Consider the following 13,457-nt stretch of genomic DNA (forward strand, 5'->3'; position numbering starts at 1 on the left):
TCCTAATGCTATCCCTTCCCCCTACCCCCACCCCACAACAGGCCCCGGTGTGTGATGTTCCCCTTCCTGTGTCCAAGTGTTCTCATTGTTCAATTCCCACCTATGAGTGAGAACATGCGGTGTTTGGTTTTTTTGTCCCTTTTTTTTGAGATGGAGTCTCGCTCTGTCGCCCAGGCTGGAGTGCAGTGGTGCGATCTCGGCTCACTGCAAGCTCCGCCTCCCGGGTTCACGCCATTCTCCTGCCTCAGCCTCCCGAGTAGCTGGGACCACAGGCGCCTGCCACCATGCTCGGCTAATTTTTTTATATTTTAGTAGAGACGGGGTTTCACCGTGTGAGCCAGGATGGTCTCGATCTCCTGGCCTCGTGATCTGCCTGCCTGGGCCTCCCAAAGTGCTGGAATTACAGGCATGTGCCACCACGCCCGGCCAAAATTCCATTTCTTTTTATGTGTGTAAATGCAACCTACATTGGGAAGGAAGGACCATTTTTTTCAAGCGCTTACTATTCCACATGAAGTAAAACTGTAAAACTGAATTTGGTTTGGTTACCTCTGATTTCTGGTCCATAGATGCAAATGTTTTCTTCCTTTTCTTATTTCCAGGGACCTCCAGGTTTTAAAGGCAGTGAAGGCTACCTGGGAGAGGAGGGAATCGTTGTAAGTCAAGGCTCTTTTTTATCTCCATTTATCCCTAAAAACATCTACAATATGAACTTCCTTGAGTCAATTCAGAGGGAAGCAAGAAAGGTGAGATTCTAAGGATTCGTGTACAGAATCTCAGATCTTCTTTTGTCCTCATTGTGCTTTGCTTCTGGTGGTCATTAGTGGTTTATTGACCTATTGTCTCTTCTTTGACTACTCACCAACATTGCACAATGAATTCAATGCAGAAGTAACCTTCTTCACTAGGGGAGTTGAATCACTGCTGTTTCCCCCATTCTGGAGCATTCTGTAAAGGTAAACCAACTCACCACATTGTGTATCAAGGACCTCACTCTTTCTTGCATTCACTCGTTCTTCCATCCTCTCATCAATCCATCCAAACATTTGTTTACCAATTATATATTAAACATCTTACCATTTACTACATTATTTATCAAAGACCTCACACTTTAACATATTCATTGGTTCATTCAACAAATATATGTTACGTATATGTGTGTCTGGCAGATTATCAGATACTTAACACATATTTGTAGGCTTCAGCAATAAGAAAAATAAAAGGAAAAATATGGTTTCTACCTCCAGGAAACTTTCAGACTAGTAGAAATGCAAATGAGACAACAGTGATTCTGGTTGTTATACACAAGGGCTAGACTAGAAGTATAGAGACATGCAAAGGAGTGTGGCAGAACAACTCAGTTACCTAACAGCCTTAGCTAAAGTTGGGGCTTGAGAGGGGAACGCTGCAAACAAGGAGTAGTACTTGGGCAGACATTTGAAGGATGAATAGGAATTTCTACAGGCAAAGTTGGGGGAACAGTATGTTCAAGGGCATGTATCTGAGTCAGAGAAGATCATGTTCGTAAGATGGCACATGGTCAACATGGATGGAACCCAGGTCACTGCAGGAGGAAGATATATGTGGCAAGGAAGACTCAGGTTATTGGGAGTCTTGAATCCCCTGCTGAAGATTTGGATTGTGTCTTCTAGTTGATGGGCAGTCACTGAATGGTGGGAAGCACAGGGGTCAAAATTATGGGAGTGTTTAGAAAGCATGCTCAAGCAACATTACAGATGATGATAAGGTAACGGTTATAGGTAAGTCTTGCAGTCATAGGTGCAAGACAGGTCCTAATTTGTGCTTAGGACAGTATGACTAGATATGTTGAGAAGGTTGGAAGGACGTAACTTGGTGACCACTTGGTGAGAGAGAAGCCTCACAGAGGCAGTATGCAAGTGGGATCCAAAGCAAAGAGCTATCTATCATCAGAGTATCTCTGATTTATTTCCACTCTTAGTTTTTATAAGCAAGAACTCTGGATTGTGAACCATGAGCATTCACACTTTTTTTGGTAACAAAAAACTTGTCAAGTTTTCAAGACAGATCCCAGACTACAATAGAAAAAGCTCATTTGGATATGTTGTGCCCTTTCTCAGGGAGAAAGAGGAGCCCCTGGACCAGTGGGAGAGCAAGGTACTAAGGGATGCTATGGCACCAAAGGTCCTAAGGTAAGGATTGCATAAGAGTGTGGAGTTTTCTCAATATTAATTCCATTTTCCTACACTAACTATTACTGTCCTTTTACTTTCAGGGAAACAGAGGACTAAATGGACAGGAGGTATGGTACCAGGCACATCCATTTACCTACCCATATGTTATCTATAAATATTTTTATTTTTGAGATTATTTATCAGTAAATTATACAAATAAAGTTGTCATTGACTTTCCTTTTTTATTACCAGCCATTTCATTTTGTTTCTTCTTCTTTTTCATTATAGGCAATATATATTATTTGTTGATAGTTTCTATTACTGAGTAACCTTTAATATTACCCAGGCCCAGCCTCGCAAAGAGGCTGTATGTGAAACACAAAAATAGAGTTTTTGTTTGGCATCTGACTTCTTTCCACATGCATGTGATGTACTCTGTTCTAATCATATCTATCTTTTCAGGGAGAAGTTGGGGAAACTGGAATTGATGGATTAAATGGAGAACAGGTAGAGCCTTCTTGTACCATAGAGACCCTTCTGAGCTATTTACCATTATGAAAATGAGAATTCTATTAATAGCTTTCCATTCTTGTTTTTTAGGGTGATAATGGTCTTCCTGGAAGAAAAGGAGAAAAGGGTGATGAGGGATCCCAGGTAGGGATTTAAAAAGGAAGAACATAAAAATTGTACTAGGGATTAAGGGTGTGATTAACAGAGTAGAATAACTACTCAGCTATTGCTACAAAACTGTTTTGTGACAGTCAGAAAACCTCAATCACATACAACGATGAACATTTATTTCTTATGTTTCTGAGGGGTTCAGCTGATTGAGGCTGGACATAGCTAGTGTCTGTAAGGTGGCCAGGGGCTTTACTCCATATGTCACTTACCCTCCTGGGACCAGGAGCTAGCCTAACCATGCTAGCCATGACCTTTTTATGCCCATGGCAGAAGCACAAGAAAGCAAGTGGAAACATACTAGAACTCTCAGGCCTTCTTCAGACCTAGGCTCAGAACTCTCTCAACACTTGCATCTCTTTCTGTTGGCCAAATCAATGCCTATTGCCAAACTCAGAGGAAGGGAATCTTGCCCACCACAGTTGGAAGTCATTGTAGAGTTACATGGCAAAGGACACAGGAATAGGGAGAGGTGAAGAACTGGGGCCATCAATGGCAAGCAACTACCATAGTAAGAATAGAAGTGGGGTGTTGACAAGGGTCAGTGGTGCCAGGCAGCACATTGAAGAGTGAATGTCACTCATTCCCACGTAGAATAAATACCAACAGCAGCCATATTTTCATCCTCTACTTTGTCTTTAGAGTGTGAACAGTTGAGTCAGAAACAACCATCTTGGGTAAAGTGCATATTCTTTCTGAATCTCGGTTGCCTTATAAAAGAAAGATAATAAGGAATACCTGGTTCATAGAATATTTGTAAAAAAAACAAGATGACAAGTGTGTCTGGAATGCAGAGTTCACCACTGTGGCAAATAATTGAGTTCACTATTAAATTATTTATATGGTGCTTGAAACTAATTTTTTTGGTTGTTCATCTTTCCAACTTAAAAATAGCCTTGGTAGAAAAATATTTAATTATTCACACCAGGGAGAAGAAAAGCTCTGTTTTTATTAATTTCATTAAAACTTCTTGTCTTGTTCTTCTTCTGATTTGTATTAACTTTAGGGAAGCCCAGGGAAGAGAGGGACTCCTGGTGACCGTGGAGCCAAGGGCCTGCGAGGGGATCCCGTAAGTGCATGGGCTGTGAACTGGAGTTAGGGCTTGATTCCCATCAGTACTTCTGATAGGGAGTCTCAATTTCAAGGTACTACAATAGTAACCCTGAGTTTAAAACACCACAGGCATGATTGTAAAATTTTAAATTCAGGTACCTGTGCTAGATCCTCTTCATATACAAATGAGTATGAGCAGTAAAAAGCCCTTGCATGTCTTTTGCAAATGCAATTTTGTAAATACATACTCAGAATTGTTCTTGTGCTTCAAAACAATGAAGAAATTCTGGTCCACTTCATTATCTTCCAGGCACCTCAAAATACAGACAGAATGAGAGAAACAAAGCTATGTCTTTTTTTTCTTTTCCTGTGTTAGTCTGTTCTCACATTGCTAATAAAGACATACCTGAGTCTGGGTAATTTATAAAGGGAAAGAGGTTTAACTGACTCATAGTTCCGCATGGCTGAGGTACCCTCACAATCATGAAGAAAGAGCAAAAGGACGTCTTATATGGTGGCAGGCAAGAGAGCTTGTGCAGGGGAACTTCCATTTATAAAACCATCAGATCCCATGAGACTTACTACCACAAGAACAGTATGGGGGAAACCACCACCATGATTCAATTATTTCCACCTGGCCCCACTCTTGACATGTGGGGATTATTACAATTCAAGATGAGATATGGGAGGAGACACAGCCAAACCACTATCAGTTCTCCAAGAATTTTTCTCAAGAATATCAGTCTCATTTCCTGTAACCCAGGCCAAGTAGAATTATATTAGGCAAAACTTATGACATAAAGACACTGCTCTTGCAGGGGCACAACCCAGTTGAGTAGGCACGACCCATGTTAAAGATAAAATAAAGATACCAATATATAGGGAATATGCCAAGTCCAGTAGAACATCAGTACTATAGAATTTTCATCACCATACCCACACTTAAGTCTCCAAAACCTTAATGAATTAAGATTTAGCTTTGTTTTAAAATGTTTATTGAACTGTAACATACATCAGAAAAATCCCTGAGTTATAAATACACATCTTAGTGAATGTGAATATACCTGTGTAGTCAACACCAGGTAAAGAAATAGAACATTACCAGCATCTCAGAAGCCCCCTCATGCCCACTGCAGCCACTACTCACCTTCCCCAAGGTAATCACTATCCTGTCACTATAAATTAGTTTTATGTGTTCTGGAACTTGATATAAATGGAATCATATAAGTGTCTGCTCTTTTTTTCTGGCTTCTTTTGCTTTATACTTGTAAGATGAATCAATGTTGTGTATAACAATAGTTCATTCAATCTCGTGGCTGCATTGCATAGTATTTCATTGTGTGAATATGCCATGATTTATTCATTTTACTAATGATATGTGGGTTGTTCCCAGTTTTTGCTTTTATAAACAGTGCTGCTATGAATATTCTTATATATGTCTTTTGATGCACTTTTGTACATATTTATATTGGGTCTATATTTTAAGAGTAGAATTTCTGGATTATAATGTGTATGGCCATACTCAGATTGTCTTTACAGTCAAATGGTTTTCAAAAGTTTGTATTTATTTATACTCCCACTAGCAATGTATGAGAACAGTATTACACACTCATCAGAATGGTTACAATTTATAAAAAACAATACCAAGTGCTGATAAGGATGTGGGACACCTGGGAATCTCATGCGGATTTTTGTTTTCTTTAATATAACCTCTTGTATACAATGGGTTGATCAGAGAAGGAATTTGATGCAATATATATGAACATATAAATGTTAGGCAACTGTATTTAAAAACAGGAATTTGCGCATGAAGAAAACATTGTTGACTAAGTGACATCTTCTGATAATGGTGTCCTGAGAATTTTCAAACTTCAAAGAATCTAATTTAGAACCAAAGAACTATCCACATATAAGCACAACTTAGAAATATTAGTTCAAATACAGAGACATTTCAGTCATCCATATATGATGACCAAAAATTCGTTTGGGGCATTGCTATATAACTTCCACTGATTTTGATCAGAATTTCTCCTAAATTGTCTGCTAAAGATTGTGTGATTGTGTAACATATTTTAAAGAGTCTGAATAATGTAAAGAGCTTTCTATTTTAAAAGAAATGCTTTATGACTTCCAACTGTAAAACAACTCTAAGCTTTTTGCATGTGGCTTCAGTGCATTACTATTTCAGGAAAAATTGGGGATAAATAAATAGAACACACATGATCAGTTTATTCTTAGGAAAGCATGTAAATAATGCAAATTTTTGAAACCCTAAGTTTATTCAGATAGGATTTATGATCACATGGAAATGCATTTGGCTGTTTGGAATTTCCCATCTTGACGAGCTGTTTGGAATTTCCCATACTGACTGGAAGTGATTTTTTAATGGGTGCAGCACACCAACATGGCACATGTATACATATGTAACAAACCTGCACGTTGTGCACATGTACCCTAAAACTTGAAGTATAATAATAATAAATTAAAAAAAAAATATTGGGGGAAAACAGTTAAATCATTTGATCTATAGAGGCTATAGTAAGGTTCATTTTGACAATATATTTTTTTATTATTATTATACTTTAAGTTTTAGGGTACATGTGCACAATGTGCAGGTTAGTTACATATGTATATATGTGCCATGCTGGTGTGCTGCACCCATTAACTCATCATTTAGCTTTAGGTATATCTCCTAATGCTATCCCTCCCCCCCACCCCACAACAGTCCCCAGAGTGTGATGTTCCCCTTCCTGTGTCCATGTGTTCTCATTGTTCAATTCCCACCTATGAGTGAGAACATGTGGTGTTTGGTTTTTTGTCCTTGTGATAGTTTACTGAGAATGATGATTTCCAGTTTCATCCATGTCCCTACAAAGGACATGAACTCATCATTTTTTTATGGCTGCATAGTATTGCATGGTGTATATGTGCCACATTTTCTTAATCCAGTCTATCATTGTTGGACATTTGGGTTGGTTCCGAGTCTTTCCTATTGTGAATAGTGCCGCAATAAACATACGTGTGCATGTGTCTTTATAGCAGCATGATTTATAGTCCTTTGGGTATATACCCAGTAATGGGATGGCTGGGTCAAATGGTATTTCTAGTTCTAGATCCCTGAGGAATCGCCACACTGACTTCCACAATGGTTGAACTAGTGTACAGTCCCACCAACAGTGTAAAAGTGTTCCTATTTCTCCACATCCTCTCCAGCACCTGTTGTTTCCTGACTTTTTAATGATTGCCATTCTAACTGGAGTGAGGTGGTATCTCATTGTGGTTTTGATTTGCATTTCTCTGATGGCCAATGATGATGAGCATTTCTTCATGTGTTTTTTGGCTGCATGAATGTCTTCTTTTGAGAAGTGTCTGTTCATGTCCTTCGCCTACTTTTTGATGGGGTTGTTTGTTTTTTTCTTGTAAATTTGTTGGAGTTCATTGTAGATTCTGGATATTAGCCCTTTGTCAGATGAGTAGGTTGTGAAAATTTTCTCCCATGTTGTAGGTTGCCTGTTCACTCTGTTGGTAGTTTCTTTTGCTGTGCAGAAGCTCCTTAGTTTAATTAGATCCCATTTGTCAATTTTGGCTTTTGTTGCCATTGCTTTTGGTGTTTTAGACATGAAGTCCTTGCCCATGTCTGTATCCTGAATGGTAATGCCTAGGTTTTCTTCTAGGGTTTTTATGGTTTTAGGTCTAACGTTTAAGTCTTTAATCCATCTTGAATTAATTTTTGTATAAGGTGTAAGGAAGGGATCCAGTTTCAGCTTTGTACATATGGCTAGCCAGTTTTCCCAGCACCATTTATTAAATAGGGAATGCTTTCCCCATTGCTTGTTTTTCTCAGGTTTGTCAAAGATCAGATAGTTGTAGATATGCGGCATTATTTCTGAGGGCTCTGTTCTGCTCCATTGATCTATATCTCTGTTTTGGTACCAGTACCATGCTGTTTTGGTTACTGTAGCCTTGTAGTATAGTTTGAAGTCAGGTAGCGTGATGCCTCCAGCTTTGTTCTTTTGGCGTAGGATTGACTTGGCGATGCAGGCTCTTCTTTGGTTCCATATGAACTTTAAAGTAGATTTTTCCAATTCTGCGAAGAAAGTCATTGGTAGCTTGATGGGGATGGCATTGCATCTATAAATTACCTTGGGCAGTATGGCCATTTTCACAATATTGATTCTTCCTACCCATGGGCATGGAATGTTCTTCCATTTGTTTGTATCCTCTTTTATTTCCTTGAGCAGTGGTTTGTAGTTCTTGAAGATGTCCTTCACATCCCTTGTAAGTTGGATTCCTAGGTATTTTATTCTCTTTGAAGCAATTGTGAATGGGAGTTCACTCATGATTTGCCTCTCTGTTTGTCTGTTATTGGTATATAAGAATGCTTGTGATTTTTGCACATTGATTTTGTATCCTGAGACTTTGCTGAAGTTGCTTATCAGCTTAAGGAGATTTTGGGCTGAGACAATGGGGTTTTCTAGATATACACTCATGTCATCTGCAAACAGGGACAATTTGACTTCCTCTTTTCCTAATTGAATACCCTTTATTTCCTTCTCCTGCCTAACTGCCCTGGCCAGAACTTCCAACACTATGTTGAATAGGAGTGGTGAGAGACGGCATCCCTGCCTTGTGCCAGTTTTCAAAGGGAATGCTTCCAGCTTTTGCACATTAAGTATGATATTGGCTGTGGGTTTGTCATAGATAGCTCTTATTATTTTGAGATACGTCCCATCAATACCTAATTTATTGAGAGTTTTTAGCATGAAGGGTTGTTGAATTTTGTCAAAGGCTTTTTCTGCGTCTATTGAGATAATCATGTGGTTTTTGTCTTTGGTTCTGTTTATATGCTGGATTACATTTATTGATTTGCGTATATTGAACCAGCCTTGCATCCCAGGGATGAAGCCCACTTGATCATGGTGGATAAGCTTTTTGATGTGCTGCTGGATTTGGTTTGCCAGTATTTTATTGAGGATTTTTGCATCAATGTTCATCAAGGATATTGGTCTAAAATTCTCTTTTTTGGTTGTGTCTCTGCCCGGCTTTGGTATCAGGATGATGCTGGCCTCATAAAATGAGTTAGGGAGGATTTCCTCTTTTTCTATTGATTGGAATAGTTTCAGAAGGAATGGTACCAGTTCCTCCTTGTACCTCTGGTAGAATTTGGCTGTGAATCCATCTGGTCCTGGACTCTCTTTGGTTGGTAAGCTATTGATTATTGCCACAATTTCACAGCCTGTTATTGGTCTATTCAGAGATTCAACTTCTTCATGGTTTAGTCTTGGGAGGGTGTATGTGTCAAGGAATTTTTCCATTTCTTCTAGATTTTCTAGTTTATTTGCATAGAGGTGTTTGTAGTATTCTCTGATGGTAGTTTGTATTTCTGTGGGATTGGTGGTGATATCTCCTTTATCATTTTTTATTGTGTCTATTTGATTCTTCTCTCTTTTCTTCTTTATTAGTCTTGCTAGCAGTCTATCAATTTTGTTGATCCTTTCAAAAAACCAGCTCTTGGATTCATTAATTTTTTGAAGGGTTTTTTGTGTCTCTATTTCCTTCAGTTCTGCTCTGATTTTAGTTATTTCTTGCCTTCTGCTAGCTTTTGAATGTGTTTGCTCTTGCTTTTCTAGTTCTTTTAATTGTGATGTTAGGGTGTCAATTTTGGATCTTTCCTGCTTTCTCTTGTGGGCATTTAGTGCTATAAATTTCCCTCGACACACTGCTTTGAATGCGTCCCAGAGATTCTGGTATGTTGTGTATTTGTTCTTGTTGGTCTCAAAGAACATCTTTATTTCTGCCTTCATTTCGTTATGTACCCAGTAGTCATTCAGGAGCAGGTTGTTCAGTTTCTATGTAGTTGAGCGGTTTTGAGTGAGTTTCTTAATCCTGAGTTCTAGTTTGATTGCACTGTGGTCTGAGAGACAGTTTGTTATAATTTCTGTTCTTTTACATTTGCTGAGGAGAGCTTTACTTCCAAGTATGTGGTCAATTTTGGAATAGGTGTGGTGTGGTGCTGAAAAAAATGTATATTCTGTTGATTTGGGGTGGAGAGTTCTGTAGATGTCTATTAGGTCTGCTTGGTGCAGAGCTGAGTTCAATTCCTGGGTATCCTTGTTAACTTTCTGTCTCGTTGATCTGTCAAATGTTGACAGTGGGGTGTTAAAGTCTCCCATTATTATTGTGTGGGAGTCTAAGTCTCTTTGTAGTCACTCAGGACTTGCTTTATGAATCTGGGTGCTCCTGTATTGGGTGCATATATATTTAGGACAGTTAGCTCTTCTTGTTGAATTGATCCCTTTACCATTATGTAATGGCCTTCTTTATCTCTTTTGATCTTTGTTGGTTGAAAGTCTGTTTTATGAGAGACTAGGATTGCAACCCCTGCCTTTTTTTGTTTTCCATTTGCTTGGTAGATCTTCCTCCATCCTTTTATTTTGAGCCTGTATGTGTCTCTGCACGTGAGATGGGTTTCCTGAATACAGCACACTGATGGGTCTTGACTCTTTATCCAGTTTGCCAGTCTGTGTCTTTTAATTGGAGCATTTAGTCCATTTACATTTAAAGCTAATATTGTTATGTGTGAATTTGATCCTGTCATTATGACGTTAGCTGGTTATTTTGCTCGTTAGTTGATGCAGTTTCTTCCTAGCATCGATGGTCTTTACATTTTGGCACGATTTTGCAGCGGCTGGTACCGGTTGTGCCTTTCCATGTTTAGTGCTTCCTTCAGGAGCTCTTTTAGGGCAGGCCTGGTGTGACAAAATCTCTCAGCATTTGCTTGTCTGTAAAGTATTTTATTTGTCCTTCACTTATGAAGCTTAGTTTGGCTGGATATGAAATTCTGGGTTGAAAATTCTTTTCTTTAAGAATGTTGAATATTGGCCCCCACTCTCTTCTGGCTTGTAGAGTTTCTGCCAAGAGATCTGCTGTTAGTCTGATGGGCTTCCCTTTGAGGGTAACCCGACCTTTCTCTCTGGCTGCCCTTAACATTTTTTCCTTCATTTCAACTTTGGTGAATCTGACAATTATGTGTCTTGGAGTTGCTCTTCTCGAGGAGTATCTTTGTGGTATTCTCTGTATTTCCTGAATCCGAATGTTGGCCTGCCTTGCTAGATTGGGGAAGTTCTCCTGGATAATATCCTGCAGAGTGTTTTCCAACTTGGTTCCATTCTCCCCGTCACTTTCAGGTACACCAATCAGATGTAGATTTGGTCTTTTCACATAGTCCCATATTTCTTGGAGGCTTTGCTCGTTTCTTTTTATTCTTTTTTCTCTAAACTTCCGTTCTTGCTTCATTTCATTCATTTCATCTTCCATCACTGATACCCTTTCTTCCAGTTGATCGCATCGGCTCCTGAGGCTTCTGCATTCTTCATGTAGTTCTCGAGCCTTGGTTTTCAGCTCCATCAGCTCCTTTAAGCACTTCTCTGTATTGGTTATTCTAGTTATACATTCGTCTAAGGTTTTTTCAAAGTTTTTAACCTCTTTGCCCTTGGTTTGAATTTCCTCCTGTAGCTCAGAGTAGTTTGATCATCTGAAGTCTTCTTCTCTCAACTCGTCAGTCATTCTCCATCCAGCTTTGTTCCATTGCTGGTGAGGAACTGCGTTCCTTTGGAGGAGGAGAGGCCCTCTGCTTTTTAGAGTTTCCAGTTTTTCTGCTCTGTTTTTTCCCCATCTTTGTGGTTTTATCTACTTTTGGTCTTTAATGATGGTGATGTACAGATGGGTTTTTGGTGTGGATGTCCTTTCTGTTTGCTAGTTTTCCTTCTAGCAGAAAGGACCCTCAGCTGCAGGTCTATTGGAGTTTGTTAGAGGTCCACTCCAGACCCTGTTTGCCTGAGTAACAGCAGCGGTGGCTGCAGAACAGCGGATTTTCGTGAACTGCAAATGCTGCTGTCTGATCGTTCCTCTGGAAGTTTTGTCTCAGAGGAGTACCTGGCCATGTGAGGTGACAGTCTGCCCCTACTGGGGGGTGCCTCCCAGTTAGGCTGCTTGGGGGTCAGGGGTCAGGGACCCACTTGAGGAGGCACTCTGCCCATTCTCAGATCTCCAGCTGCATGCTGGGAGAACCACTGCTCTCTTCAAAGCTGTCAGACAGGGACATTTAAGTCTGCAGAGGTTACTGCTGTCTTTTTGTTTGTCTGTGCCCTGCCCCCAGAAGTGGAGCCTACAGAGGCAGGCAGGCCTCCTTGAGCTGTGGTGGGCTCCACCCAGTTCGAGCTTCCCAGCTGCTTTGTTTACCTAAGCAAGCCTGGGCAATGGCGGGCGCCCCTCCCCCAGCCTCGCTGCCACCTTGCAGTTTGATCTCAGACTGCTGTGCTAGCAATCAGCAAGACTCCGTGGGCGTAGGACCCTCTAAGCCAGGTGCAGGATATAATCTCCTGGTGCGCTGTTTTTTAAGCCTGTCGGAAAAGCACAGTATTAGGGTGGGAGTGACCTGATTTTCCAGGTGCAGTCTGTCACCCCTTTCTGACTAGGAAAGGGAACTCCCTGACCCCTTGCACTTCCTGAGTGAGGCAATGCCTCGCCCTGCTTCGGCTCGCACAGGGTGCACTGCACCCACCATCCTGCAACCGCTGTCTGGTACTCCCTAGTGAGATGAACCTGGTACCTCAGATGGAAATGCAGAAATCACCCATCTTCTGTGTCGCTCATGCTGGGAGCTGTAGACCAGAGCTGTTCCTATTCGGCCATCTTCGCTGCCAGATGATGACAATATATTATTATAAGCCCATGTTTAATAGTAAATTTGTGGAAGATAATGCCTTTTTACCCAGTTGTATACATATAGAAAGAGTAAATCGGTTCATATTCACATTGACCAACTATCTATATGCAATTTGGGTTGTTCTGTTCTGTAAAATGTGCTGGTATATGATTCTTTTTATGTTATCTCTTCAAGTAGTTTAGAATTGAACTACAATAAGGGGCTTTTATGTCCAGTGAAATGAAATTCTGGACTTTACGTGACCTTCCTTTTCCTTCCTTCCTTTTTCCACCAAAATACAATTTTCTGATATTGTAATTGAGGTATACCCTGCTTGGAGAACTTAAGAGACAAATATTTAAACTTAAGGGAGAAAAAGAAGATACAGAAAATTATATTTGGCTTTGGTAGATGGAGGAAAGAAGCAATTTTTCACCTACATTTCAGTAATATCAGTTTTATAAAGTAAATTCCAAACCCATCTTTTTCACCCCATTAACTTATAAGCTCTGTAAGTACAAAACCATTTGTTTAAAAAGCTTTCTAAGTATCTGGAACAATATGTCCCTGCTGGTGACCGCAAATTACTTATTGATTGATGAAGGAAATCTGAGCTGCTATCAGCCCAGCAGCCCCATAGCTGGCACTCAGCAGGACTGGATAATTGTTGTCCTCTCTCAATTTATTGGAGCATTGACTTAATTGACTAGCTCAGTTGATTGTCTCAGCATCATGGAGACACAGCTCTGTTTGTGGTTCGTACGACTCAATCAAGAAAGACTTTGGTTTGGCCTGCTAAAGAGATATCCCACAGCGTATGCTTGTTTTCAGTGAGTTCCTGGGAAATATTTGCATGAATAGTGGGA

General features: G+C 40.0%; 1 protein-coding gene across 1 annotated transcript in view; it reads left to right on the forward strand.

Annotated features, from left to right (window-relative positions):
• The window catches only part of COL6A6 (collagen type VI alpha 6 chain), a 167,624-nt gene that overhangs the window by 79,305 nt on the left and 74,862 nt on the right, over positions 1 to 13,457 (forward strand). The window contains exons 13-18 of the mRNA XM_054483246.2: positions 603 to 656; positions 2,100 to 2,171; positions 2,255 to 2,281; positions 2,616 to 2,660; positions 2,754 to 2,807; positions 3,838 to 3,900. Coding sequence (XP_054339221.1) covers positions 603 to 656; positions 2,100 to 2,171; positions 2,255 to 2,281; positions 2,616 to 2,660; positions 2,754 to 2,807; positions 3,838 to 3,900 — 315 coding nt within the window. The remainder of the gene's footprint in view (positions 1 to 602; positions 657 to 2,099; positions 2,172 to 2,254; positions 2,282 to 2,615; positions 2,661 to 2,753; positions 2,808 to 3,837; positions 3,901 to 13,457) is intronic.

Source organism: Pongo pygmaeus, chromosome 2 (genome assembly GCF_028885625.2).
Source record: "Pongo pygmaeus isolate AG05252 chromosome 2, NHGRI_mPonPyg2-v2.0_pri, whole genome shotgun sequence".
Taxonomy (NCBI): Eukaryota; Metazoa; Chordata; class Mammalia; order Primates; family Hominidae; genus Pongo; species Pongo pygmaeus.